Here is a 27,012-nt window from a genome sequence, read left to right as displayed (position 1 = left end):
TTGATGTCTCATGTTCATCTTTGAAGTCTTGATTTATGCAGTGATAGGTGTACAACAAGGATACTTATCAGTCTGAAAGGCAAGTGAATTTATCTCTTGATTCAGTTATTGGTCCGACTGTCAGACGGGACCTCTGGCGTCAACTTTTCAGTTTAAACAGCTTTTCAGTAACCAATGGCCAAGACACCTGATATTGGGCCTGTAACATGCTGAGGTGACATCAAGTGTGTTCAAATGAATGACCTTGAGCTACATTCAAGGTCACTGGGTTTAAATAGGCTGAAATATTTAAGCATTTTTTTCTTAATAACCAAGAGCCAAAGAGATCTGGTTTTGGGCTACATTTCTTACAATTACTTCTCAGTCATGAAACATTCATCACATTGTGATTTTAATGCAATTTTATGTTGATCTAGGTCATTATTGCGGATGCCAAGCTGATTACCCCTTTATTCAAATATAAGAGTGGGCTATAAAATACAAAAAGCATATAGCTAGGTTAATCCCATCCAAACATAATGTTGGCCAAATACCAGGTCTCTGGATCCCTTGGTTTTTATAAAGTTGTCTTTTAAAGATTTTAGCCCACTGTTGGAATTCGAACCCATCATTTTTTTCAATAAATATCGCTTTGTCAATTGAAACCAATATCAGTTTTATTTTGCTGATAAGAAAAACGAGTGATATACATGTATATATACTCTAAGACAAGAGGCCCAATTGCATGTACTAGTATAACCCACATGCTTCTAATGCAGCATTGAATTTAATCTAGGTAACTTATGCAGATGCCATATAAGCTGAGTACAACTTTGTTCAAATATAGTGTAGGCTAGATTTAATCATTTAAATAAATTTGAAAGAACTTTATTCAAGTATATACTGGCCCAATATTAAGAAGTTCTTGTTTAAAGATTTTAAGACACTTGACCCCTGTGACCTTGAAAATAATATTTATGAAAAAAAAAAAAAAAATCATATTTTGTATTTCATTAAATTTTGTGTATTTTAAATGGAGAAGTAACTCAAACCGGAATATTTTTATAACTTTTCTTCAGGAATAGATGTACATGTATGTAATACCACAATACAAATATACATTTAGTTGTCAACTGTAGATTATAATTTGAGTTAATAAATGATTAATTTAATTCAATTCTCCATGACTACAATGAAGGCGTCATAACACTAGTTTTGATGACTATGCATTGTCGTGCAAATGTAATGTTGCTAATTTAATTTTTTGTATATGATGGACAGATAATTCTTAGTTTTGATTTACGGCAAATTCATAAGTACAGTACATTGTTATTAGTCAACTTTAGATCTTTACATGTAGGTCACCTGAGACGACGTCTCAAGAGACCTTTTCCGATTGTCTTTTATGATATTTGGCCTGTAGCACTCTGAGATGAAGGGCTACCATAGTTGTTCAAATAAATGACCTTGACCTATTTTAAACAACATTATCCAATTACCAAGAGGTCCAGAGTCATGATATTGGGCCAGTATTGTGCTAGGATGAAGGGTTACCATGTTTGTTTAAATGAATGACCTTGACTTACCTTTAAAGTTACAGGGATTAATCGTGTTTAATTTTTTATTTGTAAAAAAAACATCAACTATCAGCATGTATTCACGGCCTTTTGCTTGATTTGTTTTACGACTGTTTGAATATTTGGAGCCATTTAGGGCCAAACTCAAAAAATGCAAAAACACTTAAAACCACTAATCTATTACATATATCCAGTAATACAGTATACAGAAGTTTTACGAGTCAGTACAAAATCAGAACATTCGGTCTTCATATTTATTTCTAATTTGTTTTTTATGTATTAATTTATCTTTAAAATGATATCAGTTTTGGCACACTCTTATTAATGCATGGTTGCACGTTTAAGCTTGCTTAATACAACCGACTACTTTTCAGTTTGAATTTTCAAATGTTATCTCACCAGGACGAAGTCCAGAGGCTCTTTGCTCTACCCCAAGTGTCGACGTCAGTAGGCAGCTACATGTTGTTGACAGTTTTTTTTTATAATAGTATCATGTCAATACTAATGAGGCGTCTCGCGTGTGTGCTCCCTGATAGACCTTTCTATCTGTGGACCTTGACTGTAACATTTGACCTACTTTTAAAAACTTTAATTACCTTGGTCAGAATATATCAACCATAGGAGAAAGGGCTTTAATATTTGACACAGAATTTCTCGAAACACTTTTGTTTGTGTCCATTTAATTTCCCATTGTCTTCTCATCTCGCACGCGCTGTTTTGACGTGAAATGCCATTATTGAATTGATTGAACCACTTATGTATCGGGACAAATCTAATGCCAATACATTTAATGTAATTCATACATATCCATTAGCTGGTCACATAAAGTAACTAGAAATTGTTGGCTAACAATTTGACGGGCTTTTCACCTTCTTGGCATAAATGACCTAAAGGCTTGGTATTTCCAAAGGTTAAAAAAATTATTTAAGAACACTTGATGGTCATCCACATTCTAGTTTTGAATAAATCTGCCATCATTAAATAAAACGTTTCAACAAATGTTGGACGAGGGGAGGTAACTCGTACAGCACATTGTATGAGTTATCTCCCCTCGTCCATCTAACGTTATATCTCAGATGCCAGATTAATTCAAAATTTCGTACCGCATTAATGGCAAATGTTACCGAAACACTAAAAACATCAAAATCATCAAAAAAACATGCTGCATCATACTGAGAACTTTTTTTGGAAAAAGATTGAAAAATGAAGATTTTCTAAAAATAGACTTATTTGACCCCATAGCAAACGCTTTTATTTAACCCGGCTGACCCTAAAACTTTAGTGAGTAAAAGCTATAGCCAGGCATTAACTACAAATAACAAAATTACCCGACCCCTGTAAAATGAATACTTTTTTAATTATGGGCATTTTAAGCTTTTTAATACATGACGTCATGGCGGCCATCTTGGATTTCAAATCAACTTAAAAAATAACATAACTTAGCCAGGACAATCCAAGGATTATTTCAGCTAAGATTGAGCTGAATGCCACTTGTGGAACTTGAGAAGAAGTTTAAAATGTAAAACTATTTTTAATATAGAATATATAGGGGGAAATTCAAAATGGCGTATAACAGAAACCGTATGTGTCACAGAAAAACTGAAAACGTCAAATTCATCAGAATGACATTCTACATCATACTAAGAATGTTTTTTGGAAAAAGATTGAAAAATGAAGATTTTCTAAAAATAGACTTATTTGACCCCATAGCGTACGCTTTTATTTGACCTGGCTGACCCTAAAACTTTAGTGAGTAAAAGCTAGAGCCAGGCATTAACTACAAATAACATAATTACATGACCCCCGTAAAATGAATACTTTTTTGATTATAGGCATTTTAAGCTTTTTAATACATGACGTCATGGCGGCCATCTTGGATTTCAAATCAACTTAAAAAATAACATAACTTGGCCAGGACAATCCAAGGATCATTTCAGCTAAGATTGAGCTGAATGCCACTTGTGGAACTTGAGAAGAAGTTTAAAATGTAAAACTATTTTTTAATATAGAACATATAGGGGGAAATTCAAAATGGCGTACAACAGAAACCGTATGTGTCACAGAAAAACTGAAAACGTCAAATTCATCAGAATGACATTCTACATCATACTAAAAAAAATTTTTTTGGAAAAAGATTGAAAAATGAAGATTTTCTAAAAATAGACTAACTTGACCCCCAGGCGAGCTTTTTTATTTGACCTCTGACCTTTAACTTGTAATTTTATAAAAGTTAGCCCCAAAGGTACTGTAACATAATATCATAACATGACTCTTGTTTCTTGAATACTTTTCGAGTTATGGCCATTTTAAACTTTTGAGGTATGACGTCATGGCGGCCATCTTGGTTTCTTGACCTACTTGAAGATGTTGCTGTCACCCCTTCAACTCATGCCATATACAATAGGCATAACTGACTTGGCATACCTTTTACCATTTTCCCACAACTTGTGTGACAAAATAAAATGCAGAATAATAATAATAATAATAATAATAAACATAACAGAAACAATAGGTCTTTTCACCACTTAGGTGAAAAGCCCTAATTAGTCCAGTAATGACAGGTCTACCTCAATACTATAAACTGTACACTATAGCAAGCTGTGGAAATAACTAGTAATGCATGTTAGTTGGCATTATATTTGGTGCATGCAGTTCCTACATTTCTTCATCTGCTTTTCTGCTATGTTTATACATGTATATATGCATAAAATAATACGAAATTAAAAGGAAAGGAGATATAAATTTTACAGTGGGACTTTGGAGAACAAATTGACATGCTGATGATATGTGTTGAGTAGTATGGTTCGGCAAAACATTCTGAAAAATATTTAATGAAACAGAGGGACCTCCGTAAAAAGAAATTGATGAAATTAAGGTTCGTGTAAATGATAAATCAAGTGATATTTATCCAGATTAAAAATCACTATTCTGTTGCAATTAAACAGAAGTAACTTGACCAATTGTTAATATGTATTATGGCTATGTTAAGCCACCTGTTAATTTCGGCAAACCAAGCGTAAAATGCAAGTTTCGGGAGAACAAATAAAGCTCACGTAGATTAGACATTGCACAAAATAACCATGCCGTTATGGTCACAAGTGTCTATAGCAGGTAGTGCGAGCGCTTTTGACCAGATTTTACTAATAAAAGCATAAACGTCGATTCTCTTTTAGCCTTTAAACGTAAATGGCGACTGTAAATTATATAACACGTACCTATCCGTTACTCTCGGAAGTTATCAAAGGTAAATGACGGTCGGAACGGAAACTATTGGTGAAATTTAAATTTTCGCGTCTTTTTAATTGACGGTGTTAAAATTTGACGGGTTAAATTTTGGCGATCTATATACGGACCCGCCAAATCGCCAAATTGAAGCCCCGCTAAAATGTCCCGCTATACGGTATTTGGTATATAGCGAGGCATTTCAATCTTTAAAAACGCTCTTATCAGACACTATTAAGAACTCTGATCATATCGAGTAGCCCGTCTTTAGGAAAAATGGTTCAACAGCAGAGTTTGAGATAAAATATTCAGATTTCTGAAAATAGACCCAAACTCCACTATTTAACTATTTGTCTCCAAAACATTCCTCTTACTGTGCCCGGATGTGTAAATAGTACACATAAATATGGGCAATTTTAGCAAATGAAATACCTCCCTATATTTCATATTTGTGTAATATAATTCAAAGCCGCCATTTGCATTTCAAGGTCAAAAGAGAATCGACGTTTATGCTTTGATAAAGTAAAATCTGGTCAAACAAGCGCTCGCACTACCTGCTATAGACACCTGTGACCATAACGGTATAGTTATTTTGTCCAATATGACTGATCCACAAGAGCTTTATTTGTTCTCCCGAAACATGCTTTTTATGTCTGATTTTCCGAAATTAACAGGTAGCTTAACATTAATGTCAAAATCAAGACCCATGGATAGCCATGCTACCGGATAAATATCACGTGTTTTACTATTTACATAAACCTTAAACCTCCTGACTTGTATGGCTATTTCAAAGATCTGAATAAGGGAGATAACGCTGAAGAAAATTGATGATTTAATGATTGAAATGATGATATTCGAATTCTAATTCAAGGATTGAATGCTTATAAAGCAACCGGTATTGATAGGATTATCATTGAATGAATATTTACACCACATATTGAGAGTGGAATAAATAAGTAGGGATAATGAAAGTGACAAAAATTCTAAATAAAAGTTTTCATAGAGACCGTTTAACAGGTACCTGGGTAACCAAGGGTTCCGGAAACGACAACCGGAGTAAAAATAGAACTGTACACAGATTAGAAATTATCAGAACTGTTTATAAAATATATATCGATACAAAAAGCATTCACGATGGAGGGTTCATATCATAACCAAATAAACGAAAGTCCATCATAAACATTTGCTGAACACGTCGGATAGTTTCTTTTCCTACAGTTTGGTATGCAGATACCAAGGCAGCACGCCGTTGTAACGCCCTTTGTTTGCTCGATACAGGGCGCTTTGTCATCGCGTCAATTATCCGGTTAATGATAAGATGATCTTCCAAATTCGTTTCGTTTTTGAAAAATTCCCATGGAAATGTACTTTGAGTATGCAAATAGCCCTGTATCTGAAGGGATTGCCATAGTCGATATACATATACTATTCGATCCGGACAATTCTTTCTTTGCGGTTTTGTCACACGCGCTAAATCTTCAAGTAATCCTTTGAGAGTCTGATTCATTTCCTTTTTGTGGAACATTCGCTTTAAAGAATTTTTCTCACTATCCGAAACTTTTAAATTGTTCACAATGTATTCTGTATCGGCTGTCAATGTGGTCGTGTGAGAAACTGCTTGGTAGGTTACTTTGCATGCATCACATAACAGATAGACTGGCGACCAGTGTCGATCAATCTTGCCTCCACTGAAAGCGTGTTCGGTAACAGTATCTAGAAATTCTGAAAAACTTTTATTAAAGCCACATGTAAATCCGTTTACGCTGTACCTTCCAAGACGAGAATGTTTTCCTTTTGAATGTCCCATTTGCCCAGGAAGAAAAATCTTATCAATGAAACCGGAAAACAGCCTTGAGTACGGTTCTCGTGAAATAATTATATTCAAATGGGAGCCTATTGCCGGCTCACGAGACCCCATATTATTACCCATATTGTGCAGAGAGTTTCTCGGCATCGAAAAAACCTTTTCTGCTGATTGTCTCTTTTCCAAAATCACATACACGATTGTCCAGAATGTACTGCCAGCCTTTGGCACCTTACAGACGGAGAAACCAGCTCGATCAGAATTGTAATACCGCTGTGTCACTTGTTTAGATGTTAGCTTGTACCCGTCCGTTCCTGATGCACAGCCCCGCTGTAATGTAGCCAATCTAGTTTTCCAAGGTTCGGAAGTAAACGCTGCTCTGTTGTTTGGCTGAACCGCACCTGGAAATTGATCCGCAATTAATTTGTATTTTTACAGTTTATTTCTGAAATACTATAACGAATATGTATAATGTAAGACTAAAACAGATGACCTTAAAGAGTCCTTCAACAACGACATGCTGATAGATACCATATATTATTGAACATACTCATATCATAAACCTTGCAATTACGTTTGTGATAGTATGGATTCGTTGTTGGTAGTGTCTGTCAGGATCAAAGTCCATTTAGACACAGGATATCGCTTGGTTGATAGAAACAAACAGACAGATCCAACTCAGAACAAACAGGAAAAACTATGAATAGAAAATAGATTTGCATGGCGACCCTTGAACAAGTGAAAACACCCCGGGTGTTCCGGAAGGGAAAGCGTCTTCATCTTCATCGACAACACCAACGGTGTAAATCTAGGTCAAATTTGAGTTCATTCACCGTCACAATTGTTTCTTGTGATGATCATATTGTAGGTGTACAGTTTAGATGTGTAATGTTGTACCTTGTTGTAAAGCTTTAGATATGTAATGTTGTACCTTGACCTTGTTGTACAGCTTTAGATGGACCTGATTTGATCAGCTCTTCATGTTGTTGATATGTATCTGAAAAATACCAAAACGAATTATGTTTTATAACGAACGAAACATATTTGGAATATTTGATTCAATGCGGCACATGCTATTAGTTAAACATATATACTTTATAACCTGAAATATTGGTAAATCTTACATAGTAGAAATAAATATTTGTTTATCCTATGTATATAGAAGAACGAAGCAGCGCTAGCGCTCCGTTCGTAAATAAATGAACACGTGGGATATAGGCTACTCCTTCAAACTACTTCATTTTGTGATCAAATAAATAATGTGAGCGGTTCAATATAACCTTGTTACAATGCACGTCACTAGCGAAATATAATGCTATAATAACTGTGAAGTGAAAATAGAAAATTGAAAATAGTCTACCTGTAAACATTTGTTGTACAATGACTCCAAGTAAAAGCAAAATGGCCAGTAGTAGAGAAATACGAATCCATCTGATCCTATGAAATCCACCGTCTAGCATACTGGTTCTGTTGATAAATATCGTTAGATTAATTGATGCGTTTTGTACTTATTATGTACTGTATATAAGTAAGTAAACGCGTTGAAAGTCATTTAGAGGCATGTATTCCAATACCTATAGATATAAGTACAGTTTACTGTAATCAAAGAATCTGAATACATACCCATTAAAAACTAACGGAACTTTTAGAGGAACAATCAATTTTGCCCACGTAACAATTTAGTCATAACTGGAAGCCATATGTATCAGTCTAAGAGACAACCAATAAAGTAGGTTTTACTTTAAAGTCAAAAAGACCCAGGGTATGTGCCACCAGCTGTATACGACATCGTTCGCTTATCAAAATAATGCCACTTGCAATGATTTTATATCTTTGAGGGTATGACATGTTTCCTATTATGAGTTCAATATGTAGCAAAATATTAATAAAAAGTGATACAATCTTAAATTGAAGTAAGAAGTATGTATCCAACAATCTCATGTAATTGCAGTGAATTTCTCTAAACCGGTCATGCATGTGACATGAATATTTGGCCGGTTAATAGAGGGTTCGGTTTGCAGAAGGGTCTATTTGCTCATCCTTTTACATCATTTTGTTATATGGCAGGTAATTAATCCAAAAGGTGCATAATCTATAAGAAACGAAATATTAAAATTAATTTTGATAGCAAATGTATTGAACATAAGTATATTTATGTCATTGTACAGGTTTAACACGGACTCTTTATCTATGGCTTAACTAACTACACTGACCATGACAGATGCTCTTCGCTCTATACATTAATCTTGTCTAAATTGACCAGGGGCGTAGTAAGCCTTGTCTGACATGGGCAAATAGTGTAGCTAGTCTTGTTTGACATTGGCAAAAGGCATAGCTAATAGCATTACCTGACATTGACTGGGGGAGTAGCTAGAACTGTCTGACATTTGTCAGGGGCGTAGCTAGATTGTCTGATATTGACCAGGGGCGTGGCTAGCATTGTCTGATATTGACCAGGGGCGTAGCTAGCATTGTCTGATATTGACCAGGGGCGTAGCTAGCATTGTCTGATATTGACCAGGGGCGTAGCTAGCATTGTCTGATATTGACCAGGGGCGTGGCTAGCATTGTCTGACATTTGTCAGGGGCGTAGCTAGCATTGTCTTATATTGACCAGGGGCGTGGCTAGCATTGTCTGATATTGACCAGGGGCGTAGCTAGCATTGTCTGATATTGACCAGGGGCGTGGCTAGCATTGTCTGATATTGACCAGGGGCGTAGCTAGCATTGTCTGATATTGACCAGGGGCGTAGCTAGCATTGTCTGACACTGACCAGGGGCGTAGCTAACCTTGCTAGCTATCCTGGCCCGAAGGGCTGATTTGCTTATGCCATGACGTGGTGTTCGGCGTCCGGAGTCCGGCGTCCGTCGGTCAACTTTTCCCTAAAAATCGCGACTAGTAATGAACCACTCAATGGATATTGACAGATTTGTTTTTCTGTATTATCCTTGAATGTAGGAAAACCAATTTTGTATAAACTGTGTCTCGTCCTCCGAGGGCCTGAGTGGCGGGTCACAATAAGAGAAACATAAACATAGCAAATTCTTTAAAACCAGCTCTCTTTTGTAGTTGTAGGAATATAAGAATTTGGTTCATATCTGGTATATAACATTCTTGGCTGATGGGGAACCGATTTTGTGTACTCGATGGGTCGTCTGTTACGACGTTATGAAATGTGTTTTACAATGTGATACCTATTTTTAGTGCCCATTAAGTTAATTGTAATGTCCAACTAAAGAGTATCAATATTTCTTTACATAGCGTAACCAAGCTGATTTACCACAATGTATAGAACAAAATTTAGTACTTTTCCGCCGCAAAAAAATATCCCCTTTGGGACCTCATCCTAGCTGTAAGATTACAGCATACAACACTAATGGTCATACCGGGTATGTCGCGTTCAATTTGTTCAACTTTTAACATAACTGTACATAACTGAAGAGCTTGGTAATATAGGTAAATATTTGCAGTCCATCATCAAAGCCATTTCAAATGATAATGATTCATGACACTGTATAACAGGGGGACATGACTGAAGTTTTCAAAATCTTGAAGGGAGGCTATGAGTCAACAGAAAAAAAAAAGAAGAAAAAAAAAAAAAGCAAAAGAGAAGGACCCGGGGACATTCACCCAGCATTGAAAAAATACTCGTTCGCGCAAAGAATTGTTGACAGCTTGAACACCGTTTGGAGTATCGTGCCCACATGAACATTGATACATCTTTTTTGAATATTAAATTGACAACAATCTAAACATTGGTGCAATTATGCCTGCGTCCAGAATATGCTAAATTATACTACGTTATATATACTGCCCATCTTCTATATCTCTAGCACCCAAGCTTTTAACTTTCCGCCAACCAGTCACTTTGTAAAGCATGTACATTGTAATTTGTCATATATGCCGCAAGGCTTCAGGTCAATAAGCATTGCATTACCTACCAACCGAGTACGTCTAAAGATAAACAGATTTCTCGGTTGGCTGGTTGGACCACGTGTCACAGAATTGCTTTGAGTATATTTTACCATTCCAGACAAATATTGGACTCGATATTCGGTATTAAGAGAGATAAATATCGGGAATATTTTATTGCTATAATAAAGAAAGATCAATCCTAAGAGGTGATCTGTTTTTAGAAAGGTAGGAAAGTCGCACTGGTACATTGTGTTGAATTTAGAATTCTTAAATTAAAGATAAATCGGTATCGGTGAATTTACCAGCTAAAGGTTGAATGGCCCTACGGTCCATTTCTACAAAAATAAATGCAATATTCACGGAACGTATTTAATAACTAAGCATAGTTCTGTATTAGTATAATTACCCACCTGTATATATTATTACAATTCATCTTTTGTTTCAAAGATTTCATCTTATTTTCATCAACGTTATCTTCGATATATGAAGAATTATTCGCAGAGCTTTCATGCCCTTCTTTCAAATAATTCTTTTTTTGCATATTTTTTGGGGGAACATACGCCATATTTGATATATGAATTAAACAAGAATTACACGTCAAGTACGGTAAGTTTTAAACAAACTAGGTAACTTAACCAAATTGCTGTAGTTTTCACAAAACTATTTGTTATAGACGTGCTAATATTGATGTATTTTATTTCATATCAATTTATGGAAATCTTAGATAATCTGTAGGGTGTGTTGAGATGTCCATACTACAATGTAATATGTAGGGTGTGTTGAGATGTCCATACTACAATGTAATCTGTAGGGTGTGTTGAGATGTCCATACTACAATGTAATCTGTAGGGTGTGTTGAGATATCCATACTACAATGTAATCTGTAGGGTGTGTTGAGATGGCCATATTACAATGTAATCTGTAGGGTGTGTTGAGATGTCCATACTACACATGTAATCTGTAGGGTGTGTTGAGATGTCCATACTACAATGTAATATGTAGGGTGTGTTGAGATGTCCATACTACAATGTAATCTGTAGGGTGTGTTGAGATGTCTGTACTACAATGTAATCTGTAGGGTGTGTTGAGATGTCCATGCTGCACATGTAATCTGTAGGGTGTGTTGAGATGTCCATACTACACATGTAATCTGTAGGGTGTGTTGAGATGTCTATACTACAATGTAATCTGTAGGGTGTGTTGAGATGTCTATACTACAATGTAATCTGTAGGGTGTGTTGAGATGTCTATACTACAATGTAATCTGTAGGGTGTGTTGAGATGTCCATACTACACATGTAATCTGTAGGGTGTGTTGAGATGTCTATACTACACATGTAATCTGTAGGGTGTGTTGAGATGTCCATACTACACATGTAATCTGTAGGGTGTGTTGAGATGTCCATACTACACATGTAATCTGTAGGGTGTGTTGAGATGTCTATACTACACATGTAATCTGTAGGGTGTGTTGAGATGTCCATACTACAATGTAATCTGTAGGTTGTGTTGAGATGTCCATACTACACATGTAATCTGTAGGGTGTGTTGAGATATCTATACTACACATGTAATCTGTAGGGTGTGTTGAGATGTCTATACTACAATGTAATCTGTAGGGTGTGTTGAGATGTCCATACTACACATGTAATCTGTAGGGTGTGTTGAGATGTCTGTACTACACATGTAATCTGTAGGGTGTGTTGAGATGTCTGTACTACAATGTAATCTGTAGGGTGTGTTGAGATGTCCATACTACACATGTAATCTGTAGGGTGTGTTGAGATGTCCATACTACAATGTAATCTGTAGGGTGTGTTGAGATGTCCATACTACAATGTAATCTGTAGGGTGTGTTGAGATGTCCATACTACACATGTAATCTGTAGGGTGTGTTGAGATGTCTGTACTACACATGTAATCTGTAGGGTGTGTTGAGATGTCCATACTACACATGTAATCTGTAGGGTGTGTTGAGATGTCTGTACTACACATGTAATCTGTAGGGTGTGTTGAGATGTCCATACTACAATGTAATCTGTAGGGTGTGTTGAGATGTCTATACTACAATGTAATCTGTAGGGTGTGTTGAGATGTCTATACTACAATGTAATCTGTAGGGTGTGTTGAGATGTCCATACTACAATGTAATCTGTAGGGTGTGTTGAGATGTCCATACTACAATGTAATCTGTAGGGTGTGTTGAGATGTCCATACTACAATGTAATCTGTAGGGTGTGTTGAGATGTCCATACTACAATGTAATCTGTAGGGTGTGTTGAGATGTCCATACTACAATGTAATCTGTAGGGTGTGTTGAGATGTCCATACTACAATGTAATCTGTAGGGTGTGTTGAGATGTCTGTACTACACATGTAATCTGTAGGGTGTGTTGAGATGTCCATACTACACATGTAATCTGTAGGGTGTGTTGAGATGTCCATACTACAATGTAATCTGTAGGGTGTGTTGAGATGTCCATACTACAATGTAATCTGTAGGGTGTGTTGAGATGTCTGTACTACAATGTAATCTGTAGGGTGTGTTGAGATGTCTGTACTACAATGTCATCTGTAGGGTGTGTTGAGATATCCATACTACACATGTAATCTGTATGGTTTGTTGAGATGTCCATACTACAATGTAATCTGTAGAGTGTGTTGAGACCTCTATACTACAATGTAATCCGTAGGGTGTGTTGAGATGTCCATGCTACACATGTAATCTGTAGGGTGTGTTGAGATGTCCATACTACACATGTAATCTGTAGGGTGTGTTGAGATGTCTATACTACACATGTAATCTGTAGGTTGTGTTGAGATGTCCATACTACAATGTAATCTGTAGGGTGTGTTGAGATGTCCATACTACACATGTAATCTGTAGGGTGTGTTGAGATATCCATACTACACATGTAATCTGTATGGTTTGTTGAGATGTCTGTTCTACAATGTAATATGTAGGGTGTGTTGAGATGTCCATGCTACAATGTAATATGTAGGGTGTGTTGAGATGTTCATACTACAATGTAATATGTAGGGTGTGTTGAGATGTCCATACTACAATGTAATCTGTAGGGTGTGTTGAGATGTCCATACTACAATGTAATCTGTAGGGTGTGTTGAGATGTCCATACTACAATGTAATCTGTAGGGTGTGTTGAGATGTCCATGCTACACATGTAATCTGTAGGGTGTGTTGAGATGTCCATACTACACATGTAATCAGTAGGGTGTGTTGAGATGTCCATACTACACATGTAATCTGTAGGGTGTGTTGAGATGTCCATACTACACATGTAATCTGTAGGGTGTGTTGAGATGTCTGTACTACAATGTAATCTGTAGGGTGTGTTGTGAGGTCCATACTACACATGTAATCTGTATGGTGTGTTGAGATGTCTATACTACAACGTAATCTGTAGGGTGTGTTGAGATGTCTGTACTACAATGTAATCTGTAGGGTGTGTTGTGAGGTCCATACTACACATGTAATATGTAGGGTGTGTTGAGATGTCCATACTACACATGTAATCTGTAGGGTGTGTTGAGATGTCTGTACTACAATGTAATCTGTAGGGTGTGTTGAGATGTCCATACTACACATGTAATCTGTAGGGTGTGTTGAGATGTCTGTACTACAATGTAATCTGTAGGGTGTGTTGAGATGTCTGTACTACAATGTAATCTGTAGGGTGTGTTGAGATGTCTGTACTACAATGTAATCTGTAGGGTGTGTTGAGATGTCTGTACTACAATGTAATCTGTAGGGTGTGTTGAGATGTCCATACTAAAATATAATCTGTAGGGTGTGTTGAGATGTCTGTACTACAATATAATCTGTAGGGTGTGTTGAGATGTCCATACTACAATATAATCTGTAGGGTGTGTTGAGATGTCCATACTACAATACACCTATATTCCAGGTTTATGTTGAGATATCCACAATGTGATCTTACAACACTTACAAAATTTGGTTAAAGTTGGACTGATGATTTTTGAGCAACGGTTCTAAACGCAAAACTTTGAAGTGAAAACGTGTAAAAAGCAAAGACGAAAACATTGATAATTTCATGCTGAATGTTTTTTTATCAATACTTTTCTCACTTTAAAGGTAGGCGAAGAGTTCAGGCTTATTTATAACTAGATACCGAAATGCAAAACGAGAAAAATAGAAATATCATCTATGTTTATAAAAAAGATATCTGCGTTATACTTATACAAGTAATTAATATGTACATCGATACAAGTAAACGAATACATAATTATGACATTCTCAATAATTAATCTACATATCCTAAATTCACTAAGATTGAAATATCATACCGAATCTTATTCTTGGCTACAGAGTTAAAATAATGTACAGGATATTGCGGGTTAACATATCAGAGTGTCAATCACAGCGTCAAGTACTAAAGTGTTAATACTTATCAGTTTCAAAAGATTGTGAAAAATTAAAGCAAAATATTATACACGTATGTCACTTTTTAGGGCCAACTGATGATACGTGTCTGTAACAAAACCAGGAGCTCAAATGATCCGTCTCCTACTCGTATCGATAAACAGTCGATATTTCAAGCATGTTCCAAATATGTATATGAATAATCACATATGATTAGTATTAAATTCATTTACCTGTGAAGTTGAAGAGGAAGCTGTTATATTTTCCCTTTTCCTGAGAGAAGTGTCTGGGGACACTGCAGTGATATGTATGAGCAAATCAAGCAATATGCCTTTAGGGGTACATTGTCTGTACGGCGCAATCATGTTGTCGTGTGTTATCGTGATCTTTCATCAATTACATGTAATTGATCTGATTGTAAAAGAATCATTAAATACATTATAAACTACACGTGTTTGGTGAAGATTATATATATAATGGCATATACAATGTATATGTGATTTATCTATCTGATGACAACGCTTTCACTCGTTCTAAAGTAATTTTTGCAACATGGTGAATTAAAACGTGGAAATCATTGATTGTTAAAAAATCGTTTTAGAATTTAAAAGCATTATTGTAAAATTTTGACGTTGATTGGAACCAATTGAAACTCTGATTTAATTTACGTGACCACCATTGGATTTCTGATAAAAAATGATAATCTTAATTGGTTGCATTGTATACGTGTATGTTTATATAGTCGAATCAATTGTCGGGGCTATGTTGATATCTCACTAGGATAAAGATGACAGTATAACGAGTTTAAATCCCTCCAGGGCTTTATTTTTCCCGTGTACAGAGTTGCTAGTTTTCCTTCCGTTTTGTGTTATTCGTGCATATATTGCTATTGCATATTTTGTTTGCATTTTTTTTTTCTTTCTCTGCTTCCTCTTAAATCTACATTCAATTGTCACCAAGACGTCTTGCTGGCAAATTGAATACTCGGCCCGACTATTCATATGATATTATATTGGATAACGTTCAACGAGAAAACCCAATGAACGAGAACAATCAGGTTCATAAGTCTTAATAATCAAAATATGTAAAAACATTTGATAAGCTTTCGATTGTCATTAAATGCATTAATTTATAACGATTATATACAGAAACCATGCATGCTCAGTAAGCTTATATGGTCTTATATGTTATTGATCTATTACGATTATATACAGAAACCATGCTCAGCTTATATGGCCTTATATGTTATTGATTTATAACGATTATATACAGAAACCATGCTCAGCTTATATGGCCTTATATGTTATTGATTTATAACGATTATGTAATAATGTGTCTCACCAATCGCTTGTCTTTTATTAAACTTTTAATCACAAGCTTACCGACAAGTTTCTCCACAACCAGTACACGTGTGTGGATGTACTCGTTACTTGTACTTGACATACCTACGCACAAATTGGATTATTCAACGAAAAGTGATTCTGGTCAGACTTTATTATATCGATAAGAAAGAGGACATATCAATTCCTAGTTTTGTTACAGACACTATCATCAGCTGACAATGGTACATGTATAATAATTTTGTTTCAATTTTTCGTAATCTTTTAAGACTGATCACTAATGTAGGTTTAGTACAGTGGTTGTGTTAATATTTCAGTATCAATTAGACTCGAGATTTCGCTTTTATAACTATAGATAAAATAATGGTATCAACAAAATAAATCAGATTTTTCGAATATGTATTAGTTTCCTTTATTTAATAACATTATATCAAATTTATTATACTCGTTTTACATTTTCGGTATCTAGCTGTACGCGTGAACTCTTTGATAACCTGAATCGTGAGTACATGTATGTATTGATATAAAACATTAAGCATAAATCACCAGGTTTCAGTCATTGTGGAAACAATATGTACTTTTCTGGCGTCGTCAACATTTCAGTTCAATGTTTTACGTTTAGATCCGTAGGTAAAAAGGTGTACGTCCTGATTTAACCAAACTTGGTACATACCATGCAGAATTTATGGTCCAGTGACTCTGGAAACTACGGATGCTGAGAATCAGGAATTCGGTCCGCTATCATCTACCTTCATTTACGGAATACGATGCAGAATTTATGGCCCAGAGACTCTGGACATTAAGGATGCTGAGAATATGAACTTTGGAGTTTACTCTTTAGCTTAATTTCTTAAAAAGCGTAATTATTTAACAAAACACGTAATAATTGCATTGAGGTAAAGACATTTCAACACACCCCACAGATTAGGTGAATTTAAGTTTTTGCTGTATTTTTGGGCTAAAACCCATTGATTTTGAGAAATTTATATAAAATTGTCATTGCCTCTCTATTTGACCTACAAATTTATTGATAGTCAAATTGGAATACATTCTATCAAATATCTTTGTTTTTCTCTCTCACTTTTCAGAAAGATTTTTGCGGTTAAATGTTTTATTAAGGGAAATATTGAGAATAAGGTGATTTGCGACACTTGATATTTGTTTTGAAATGCATCAATATTCAGACATACATTCTATAACATATTCACACATACATTCTATAACATATTCACACATACATTCTATAACATATTCACACATACATTCTATAACATATTCACACATACATTCTATAACATATTCACACATACATTCTATAACATATTCACACATACATTCTATAACATATTCACACATACATTCTATAACATATTCACACATACATTCTATAACATATTCACACATACATTCTATAACATATTCACACATACATTCTATAACATATTCACACATACATTCTATAACATATTTAGAGTGCTTTCCAGGGTGCTTTCATACTATCAAATGTAGATGTATATTTACTTGTTTTTGAATAAGTACTGAAATTTAGAATAATTATGGAATTTGCATAAAACTTAATACGATAACAAAGCGGGACAAGCGATACATATAATAACGTGAATTCTGGTTTAAATCATATATCAAATTTCGCGTCATTTCCCTAAAACTGTTTATCAGCTTTACAGCAAAATTGTACAAAACGAATGATTTAATATAAGGGAAAACACAATTCACCATTATGCAATGTAAGTGCAAATAAGGTTAAATTAAAAATATTTAGGTAAGTATTATTAAGGTAAAACTATACAATCTTCGAAACAAATGGTATACTGTGATCATATATAAAATTATGAAAATATATTGATTAAGAACTACGTTTAGTTAAATACGTTCTGTGATCGATGTGTTTTCTCAATAGAAATGGACCATACTTAAATTTGACCTTCAGATGGTAAAACTACCGATTACATATTTTTTTATCTAAACAAAATTAAACGCAAAATAATGTACCCGTGTAACTTACCATTGAACCTACATTATATCGTACCCTTCTAAAAACCGATCACGTCTTGATACCCGATAAAATTGCGATGTACGGGAGTGATCCTTCTTTATTACGGCAATAAAAAAACTTCCCAATACCAATCTCTCTGAATTCCGGAATACTTAACATATCTGATGTCTGGAATGATAAAATATACTCAAAATTACTTTTGTAAACCTGTCTTAATTGAGCATGCATGACACGTGGTCCGAATTGTCAGCAGAGAAATCAACCAACACCCGCGGCGATTTGTCAGAATGGAATATTTTGTCCTATAGTGTATGTTATGTAACATATATTGAGGTTAAGCCTTCAAGCAAATTTTGTCAAATTATAATGTACATGATTTACATAGTGATGAGATTGCAGGCAGTTAAAAGCGTATATGGGTACGAGAGGAGATGGACAGCAGGTCAGTATATGTGAATTATTATCATTTGACAAGGCTGTGAAATGAATCAAATTCTTTAAAAGATGTTTAGGTTCATCAATTGAATATCGTATCACTTGTTGTTAAGAGATATCCAGTGACATACAATGTATTGAGCTCAACATATCATGCCATCAATAATATCAGATAATTTCAAATGATAATATTTTGATAATAAGTAATCAATGTCGTATTACAATAGATTTTTGAATACCTTAATTTCGTACTCTTCTAAAAAGTAATGAGTATGTCATACCTTGGGAATTTAATAGCACCAAACTGTTGTGGACGTTCAACGCGTCTTCTGACTAGAAATCATCAATTGATATATTGCTATTTATTAACAGAACCAGTATGCTGGACTGTCGATTTCAAAAAATTAGATGGATTCGTATTTTACTGCTACTGACCATGTTGTCGTTGATTGGAGTTAATGTACATCACGTGTTTACAGGTAGGCTATTTTTAATTTCCCTTTCGCACTTTACAGGTGTTAATAGAATATGCTCCGTTACTTAGTGACGAACATTGAAACAAGGTCAATCGGAACACTTCAATTGGGTATTCTTTCAAGAGCTTGCGGGAAGTCCCGAGGTGTTCCGATTGTAACAAGGTAACACCAAACAAAGCGCTTTGATGAGTTATATCCCATGTATTCATTCATTCGTACTTCTAACATATATAGGATTGTAAATAAAATAAGTTGTCTGTACGGGTGAATTCGTTCCCCAAAAACAAATGCAACGATATATCGCTATTTTTTTTTCTAAACAGCTTCTATTTAAGATATGCCAATGTTTCCAGTTATTAACCATTGATTTGCAACGATCTCATTTTTTTTTACTAATATTTATACTTCAGTTACAAATATTACTAATACTATGTAATTCGGTCTGACAGTTCACGGATACGTTACTCTAATACACGCCAACCATTGCTAAATCAAGTATTACCATTCTCATCAATGTTAACCTCGTGATGTTTTTTCTGTATGTTTAAGGTACATATCAACAACGTGAGGTGATGATCAAATTGAACCAATCCAAAGCTGTACAACATCACATATCTAAAACTGTACAACAAGGTACAACATCACATATCTAAAACTGTACAACAGGGTACAACATTACATATCTAAAGCTGTACAACAAGGTACAACATTACATATCTAAAACTGTACAACAAGGTACAACATTACATATCTAAAGCTGTACAACAAGGTACAACATTAGATATCTAAAACTGTACAACAAGGTACATCACATATCTAATGCTGTACTACAAGGTACATTACATATCTAAACTGTACAACAAGGTACAACATTACATATCTAAACTGTACAACAAGGTACAACATTACATATCTAAACTGTACAACAAGGTACAACATTACATATCTAAAGCTGTACAACAAGGTACAACATTAGATATCTAAAACTGTACAACAAGGTACAACATTAGATATCTAAAACTGTACAACAAGGTACAACATTAGATATCTAAACTGTACAACAAGGTACAACATTAGATATCTAAACTGTACAACAAGGTACAACATTAGATATCTAAAGCTGCACAACAAGGTACAACATCACATATCTAAACTGTACAAGGTACAACATTACATATCTAAACTGTACAACAAGGTACAACATTACATATCTAAAGCTGTACAACAAGGTACAACATTACATATCTAAAACTGTACAACAAGGTACAACATTACATATCTAAACTGTACAACAAGGTACAACATTACATATCTAAAACTGTACAACAAGGTACAACATTACACATCTAAACTGTACAACAAGGTACAACATCACATATCTAAAACTGTACAACAAAGGTACAGCATTAGATATATAAAACTGTACAACAAGGTACAACATTAGATATCTAAAACTGCACAACAAGGTACAACATTAGATATCTAAAACTGTACAACAAGGTACAACATTAGATATCTAAACTGTACAACAAGGTACATTAGATATCTAAACTGTACAACAAGGTACAACATTAGATATATAAAACTGTACAACAAGGTACAACATCACATATCTAAAACTGTACAACAAGGTACAACATTACATATCTAAAACTGTACAACAAGGTACAACATTACATATCTAAAGCTGTACAACAAGGTACAACATTACATATCTTAAGCTGTACAACAAGGTACAACATTACATATCTTAAGCTGTACAACAAGGTACAACATTACATATCTAAAACGGTACATCAAGGTACAACATTAGATATCTAAACTGTACAACAAGGTACAACATTAGATATCTAAAACTGTACAACAAGGTACAACATTAGTACAACAAGGTACAACATTAGATATCTAAAACTGTACAACAAGGTACAACATTAGATATCTAAAACTGTACAACAAGGTACAACATTACATATCTAAAGCTGTACAACAAGGTACAACATTACATATCTTAAGCTGTACAACAAGGTACAACATTACATATCTTAAGCTGTACAACAAGGTACAACATTACATATCTAAAACGGTACAACAAGGTACAACATTAGATATCTAAAACTGTACAACAAGGTACAACATTACATATCTAAACTGTACAACAAGGTACAACATTACATATCTAAAGCTGTACAACAAGGTACAACATTAGATATCTAAAACTGTACAACAAGGTACAACATCACATATCTAAAACTGTACAACAAAGGTACAGCATTAGATATATAAAACTGTACAACAAGGTACAACATTAGATATCTAAAACTGCACAACAAGGTACAACATTAGATATCTAAAACTGTACAACAAGGTACAACATTAGATATCTAAACTGTACAACAAGGTACAACATTAGATATCTAAACTGTACAACAAGGTACAACATTAGATATATAAAACTGTACAACAAGGTACAACATCACATATCTAAAACTGTACAACAAGGTACAACATTACATATCTAAAACTGTACAACAAGGTACAACATTACATATCTAAAGCTGTACAACAAGGTACAACATTACATATCTTAAGCTGTACAACAAGGTACAACATTACATATCTAAAACGGTACATCAAGGTACAACATTAGATATCTAAACTGTACAACAAGGTACAACATTAGATATCTAAAACAGTACAACAAGGTACAACATTAGATATCTAAAACTGTACAACAAGGTACAACATTAGATATCTAAACTGTACAACAAGGTACAACATTACATATCTAATGCTGTACTACAAGCATTACATATCTAGATCTGTACAAGTTACAAAAAAATGCCAATATTTCAAGTTATTATGCATTGATATTCATACGATATCACAAAATGTATTTAATAATATTTTATTTCAGTTACAAATAAAACCAATACTATGTAATTCGGTTTGACAGTTCACGGATACGTTACTCTAATACATGCCAACCATTGCTAAATCAAGTATTACCATTCTCATCAATGTTAACCTCGTGATGTTTTTTTCTGTATGTTTAAGGTACATATCAACAACGTGAGGAGCTGATCCAATTGAACCAATCCAAAGCTGTACAACATCACATATCTAAAACTGTACAACAAGGTACAACATCACATATCTAAAACTGTACAACAAGGTACAACATTACATATCTAAAACTGTACAACAAGGTACAACATTACATATCTAAACTGTACAACAAGGTACAACATTACATATCTAAAACTGTACAACAAGGTACAACATTACATATCTAATGCTGTACTACAAGATACAACATTGCATATCTAAAACTGTACAACAAGGTACAACATTACATATCTAAAGCTGCACAACAAGGTACAACATCACATATCTAAACTGTACAACAAGGTACAACATTACATATCTAAAGCTGCACAACAAGGTACAACATTACATATCTAAACTGTACAACAAGGTACAACATTAGATATCTAAAGCTGTACAACAAGGTACAACATTAGATATCTAAAGCTGTACAACAAGGTACAACATTAGATATCTAAAACTGTACAACAAGGTACAACATTAGATATCTAAAGCCGTACAACAAGGTACAACATTACATATCTAAAGCTGTACAACAAGGTACAACATTACACATCTAAAACTGTACAAGGTACAACATTACATATCTAAAACTGTACAACAAGGTACAACATTACATATCTAAAGCTGTACAACAAGGTACAACATTACATATCTTAAGCTGTACAACAAGGTACAACATTACATATCTAAAACGGTACATCAAGGTACAACATTAGATATCTAAACTATACAACAAGGTACAACATTAGATATCTAAAACTGTACAACAAGGTACAACATTAGATATCTAAAACTGTACAACAAGGTACAACATTAGATATCTAAAACTGTACAACAAGGTACAACATTACATATCTAAACTGTACAACAAGGTACAACATTACATATCTAAAGCTGTACAACAAGGTACAACATTAGATATCTAAAACTGTACAACAAGGTACAACATCACATATCTAAAACTGTACAACAAAGGTACAGCATTAGATATATAAAACTGTACAACAAGGTACAACATTACATATCTAAAGCTGCACAACAAGGTACAACATCACATATCTAAACTGTACAACAAGGTACAACATTACATATCTAAAGCTGCACAACAAGGTACAACATTACATATCTAAACTGTACAACAAGGTACAACATTAGATATCTAAAGCTGTACAACAAGGTACAACATTAGATATCTAAAGCTGTACAACAAGGTACAACATTAGATATCTAAAACTGTACAACAAGGTACAACATTAGATATCTAAAGCCGTACAACAAGGTACAACATTACATATCTAAAGCTGTACAACAAGGTACAACATTACACATCTAAAACTGTACAAGGTACAACATTACATATCTAAAACTGTACAACAAGGTACAACATTACATATCTAAAGCTGTACAACAAGGTACAACATTACATATCTTAAGCTGTACAACAAGGTACAACATTACATATCTAAAACGGTACATCAAGGTACAACATTAGATATCTAAACTGTACAACAAGGTACAACATTAGATATCTAAAACTGTACAACAAGGTACAACATTAGATATCTAAAACTGTACAACACGGTACAACATTAGATATCTAAACTGTACAACAAGGTACAACATTACATATCTAATGCTGTACTACAAGGTACATCGCATATCTAGATCTGTACAAGTTACAAAAAAATGCCAATATTTCAAGTTATTATGCATTGATATTCATACGATATCACAAAATGTATTTAATAATATTTTATTTCAGTTACAAATATTACTAAGACTATGCAATTCGGTCTGACAGTTCACGGATACGTTACTCTAATACATGCCAACCATTGCTAAATCAAGTATTACCATTCTCATAAATGTTAACCTCGTGATGTTTTTTTTCTGTATGTTTAAGGTACATATCAACAACGTGAGGAGCTGATCCAATTGAACCAATCCAAAGCTGTACAACATCACATATCTAAAACTGTACAACAAGGTACAACATCACATATCTAAAACTGTACAACAAGGTACAACATTACATATCTAAAACTGTACAACAAGGTACAACATTACATATCTAAACTGTACAACAAGGTACAACATTACATATCTAAAGGTGTACAACAAGGTACAACATTAGATATCTAAAACTGTACAACAAGGTACAACATTACATATCTAAAGCTGTACAACAAGGTACAACATTAGATATCTAAAACTGTACAACAAGGTACAACATTACATATCTAAAGCTGTACAACAAGGTACAACATTAGATATCTAAAGCTGTACAACAAGGTACAACATTAGATATCTAAAACTGTACAACAAGGTACAACATTAGATATCTAAACTGTACAACAAGGTACAACATTAGATATCTAAAGCTGCACAACAAGGTACAACATCACATATCTAAACTGTACAACAAGGTACAACATTACATATCTAAAGCTGCACAACAAGGTACAACATTACATATCTAAACTGTACAACAAGGTACAACATTAGATATCTAAAACTGTACAACAAGGTACAACATTACATATCTAAAACTGTACAACAAGGTACAACATCACATATCTAAAACTGTACAACAAGGTACAACATTACATATCTAAACTGTACAACAAGGTACAACATTAGATATCTAAAACTGTACAACAAGGTACAACATTAGATATCTAAAACTGTACAACAAGGTACAACATTAGATATCTAAAGCTGTACAACAAGGTACAACATTAGATATCTAAAACTGTACAACAAGGTACAACATTACATATCTAAAGCTGTACAACAAGGTACAACATTACATATCTAAAGCTGTACAACAAGGTACAACATTACACATCTAAAACTGTACAACAAGGTACAACATTACATATCTAAACTGTACACCTACAATATGATCATCACAAAAAAACAATTGTGGAAGTGAATGAATGAACTCAAATCTGACCTAGATTTTTTTACCGTTGGTGTCGTCGATGACGCTAACGACGCTTCCCTCCCGGATTACATGGTCTCCTTTCACTTGTTCAAGGGTCGCCATGCAAATCTATTTTCCCTTCATATTTTGTCATCTGTCTTAGTCTTACATTATACATGTTCGTTATGGTATTTCAGAAATAAACTGTAAAAATACAAATTAATTGAGGATCAATTTCCAGGTGCGGTTCAGCCAAACAACAGAGCAGCGTTTACTTCCGAACCTTGGAAAACTAGATTGGCTACATTACAGCGGGGCTGTGCATCAGGAACGGACGGGTACAAGCTAACATCTAAACAAGTGACACAGCGGTATTACAATTCTGACCGAGCTGGTTTCTCCGTCTGTAAGGTGCCAAAGGCTGGCAGTACATTCTGGACAATCGTGTATGTGATTTTGGAAAAGAGAAAATCGGCAGAAAAGGTTTTCTCGATGCCGAGATTCTCTTTGCACAACATAGGTAACAACATGGGGTCCCACCAGCCAGCAATAGGCTCCACGTTGAATATAATCATTTCACGTGAACCGTACTCAAGGCTGTTTTCAGGTTTTATAGATAAGATATTTTTACTTGAAAGAAACACACATCTAAAACGAAACAAAAACTTTCGTGTTCCTTATTCCGTAAACGGATTCGCATGTGGATATAATACAAGTTTCTCGGAATTCCTTGATACTATTACCGAACAAGCTTTTAACGGAGACAAGATTAATCGACATTGGTCGCCAGTCTATCTGTTATGTGATGCGTGCAATGTAGCCTACCAAGCAGTTTCTTACACGGAGACTTTGGCGGTTGATGCCAAATACATTGTGGACCATTTAAAAATTTCCGATACTGAGAAAACATCTTTTAGGGAAATTTTCGATGGACAAGAAATGAACAAGAATATTAGAGCAATACTAGCAGAATCGGGCCGTGGGAAGAAAGCGCGAAGAAACATTTGTCCGGATCGAATAGTATATGTATATCGACTATGGCAATCCCTTCAGATACAGGGCTATCTACATACACAAAGTACATTTCCATGGGAATTTTTCAAAAAGGAAACGAATTTGAAAGAAAATGTTGTCATTAACCGGATAACTGACGCGATGACAAAGCGCCCTGTATCGAGCAAACGAAGGGCGTTACAACGGCGTGCTGCCTTGGTATCTGCATACCAAACTGTAGGAAAAGAAACTATCCGACGTGTTCAGCAAATGTTTATGATGGACTTTCGTTTATTTGGTTATGATATGAACCCTCCATCGTAAATGCTGCTTGATAGTAACACTTCATAATTCCCTCACTTAAACAAAAGCTCGCCATACGCCATAGTTGAACTTCAAATAAGTTTCACTTCAGCTTAGTATAAATTGGACCCCCCCCCCCCCCCCCCCCCCCCCCACCGCCAAAAAAAATATATATATAGATAAATAAACAAACAAATAAAAGAATAGATGAGACAATCCAGATAAATAAATAAATAGATTTGTTGCAACTACATCTAGTCCGAAGGTGTTTCGGATATTTGACCTTACTGGGAGATTAGCTAAGGTTATGCAGGTGTAAATATTAGGAATCCAAAAACAATCATAAAAAATTCACACGAGCTGACATTCTTCACATTTTTGTTTTACGACTAAATTGTATTAAGTTAAAATATTATCTAAACATGTCGACTTTCAAATGGCAATATGGTACTTAGATGTATATATGTCAAATCGAAATAGATTATCTCGACAAGCTGACATTTATCATAAATAGAGG

General features: G+C 34.5%; 2 protein-coding genes across 4 annotated transcripts; one reads left to right on the top strand and one right to left on the bottom strand.

The window, feature by feature from the left end:
- Positions 1-5,857: 5,857 nt before the first annotated feature.
- Positions 5,858-18,387, bottom strand: LOC117345335 (carbohydrate sulfotransferase 11-like). Of its 2 annotated transcripts, none has more exons than XM_033908403.1 (4): positions 18,264-18,387; positions 7,943-8,049; positions 7,514-7,579; positions 5,858-6,983 (listed from the first exon to the last, which is right to left on the bottom strand). In XM_033908403.1, exons 2-4 carry the CDS (start codon positions 8,040-8,042, stop codon positions 5,908-5,910), a joined length of 1,242 nt encoding a protein of 413 aa, XP_033764294.1. In that variant the 5' UTR covers positions 8,043-8,049; positions 18,264-18,387; the 3' UTR covers positions 5,858-5,907. The 2 variants fall into 2 exon arrangements, with proteins under 2 accessions (XP_033764294.1, XP_033764293.1); XM_033908402.1 differs by lacking the exon at positions 18,264-18,387 and adding an exon at positions 15,134-15,211.
- A 191-nt stretch (positions 18,388-18,578) lies between these two features.
- LOC117345334 lies at positions 18,579-26,638 on the top strand. Of its 2 annotated transcripts, none has more exons than XR_004536415.1 (6): positions 18,579-18,696; positions 19,062-19,168; positions 19,715-19,798; positions 22,220-22,337; positions 24,177-24,260; positions 25,441-26,638. XR_004536415.1 is itself a non-coding variant. In XM_033908401.1 (6 exons), the coding sequence occupies exons 1-6, from the start codon at positions 18,686-18,688 to the stop codon at positions 26,514-26,516; spliced, it is 1,446 nt and encodes a 481-aa protein (XP_033764292.1). In that variant the 5' UTR covers positions 18,590-18,685; the 3' UTR covers positions 26,517-26,638. The 2 variants fall into 2 exon arrangements, 1 of the variants encoding a protein (XP_033764292.1); XM_033908401.1 differs by having other exon boundaries at positions 18,590-18,696; positions 22,220-22,303.
- The last annotated feature ends 374 nt before the right edge of the window (positions 26,639-27,012 follow it).

The sequence above is a fragment of the Pecten maximus genome, chromosome 16 (genome assembly GCF_902652985.1).
Source record: "Pecten maximus chromosome 16, xPecMax1.1, whole genome shotgun sequence".
In the NCBI taxonomy this organism is placed as follows: Eukaryota; Metazoa; Mollusca; class Bivalvia; order Pectinida; family Pectinidae; genus Pecten; species Pecten maximus.
This window is presented reverse-complemented; position numbering and strand designations above follow the sequence as displayed.

What these genes read in the sequence shown, in the direction of transcription:
- LOC117345334 (XM_033908401.1), top strand. An exon ending in ATCTAAAACTGTACAACAAG is followed by an intron (nt 19,799 to 22,219) that starts GTACAACATCAC and finishes TGTATGTTTAAG; the next exon opens with GTACATATCAACAACGTGAG. An exon ending in ATCTAAAACTGTACAACAAG is followed by an intron (nt 24,261 to 25,440) that starts GTACAACATCAC and finishes ATCAATTTCCAG; the next exon opens with GTGCGGTTCAGCCAAACAAC.
- LOC117345335 (XM_033908403.1), bottom strand. Translation starts at nt 8,042, where the DNA reads ATGCTAGACGGTGGATTTCATAGGATCAGATGGATTCGTATTTCTCTA. An exon ending in TGTACAACAAATGTTTACAG is followed by an intron (nt 7,580 to 7,942) that starts GTAGACTATTTT and finishes GGTATTTTTCAG; the next exon opens with ATACATATCAACAACATGAA. An exon ending in AGCTGTACAACAAGGTCAAG is followed by an intron (nt 6,984 to 7,513) that starts GTACAACATTAC and finishes ATCAATTTCCAG; the next exon opens with GTGCGGTTCAGCCAAACAAC.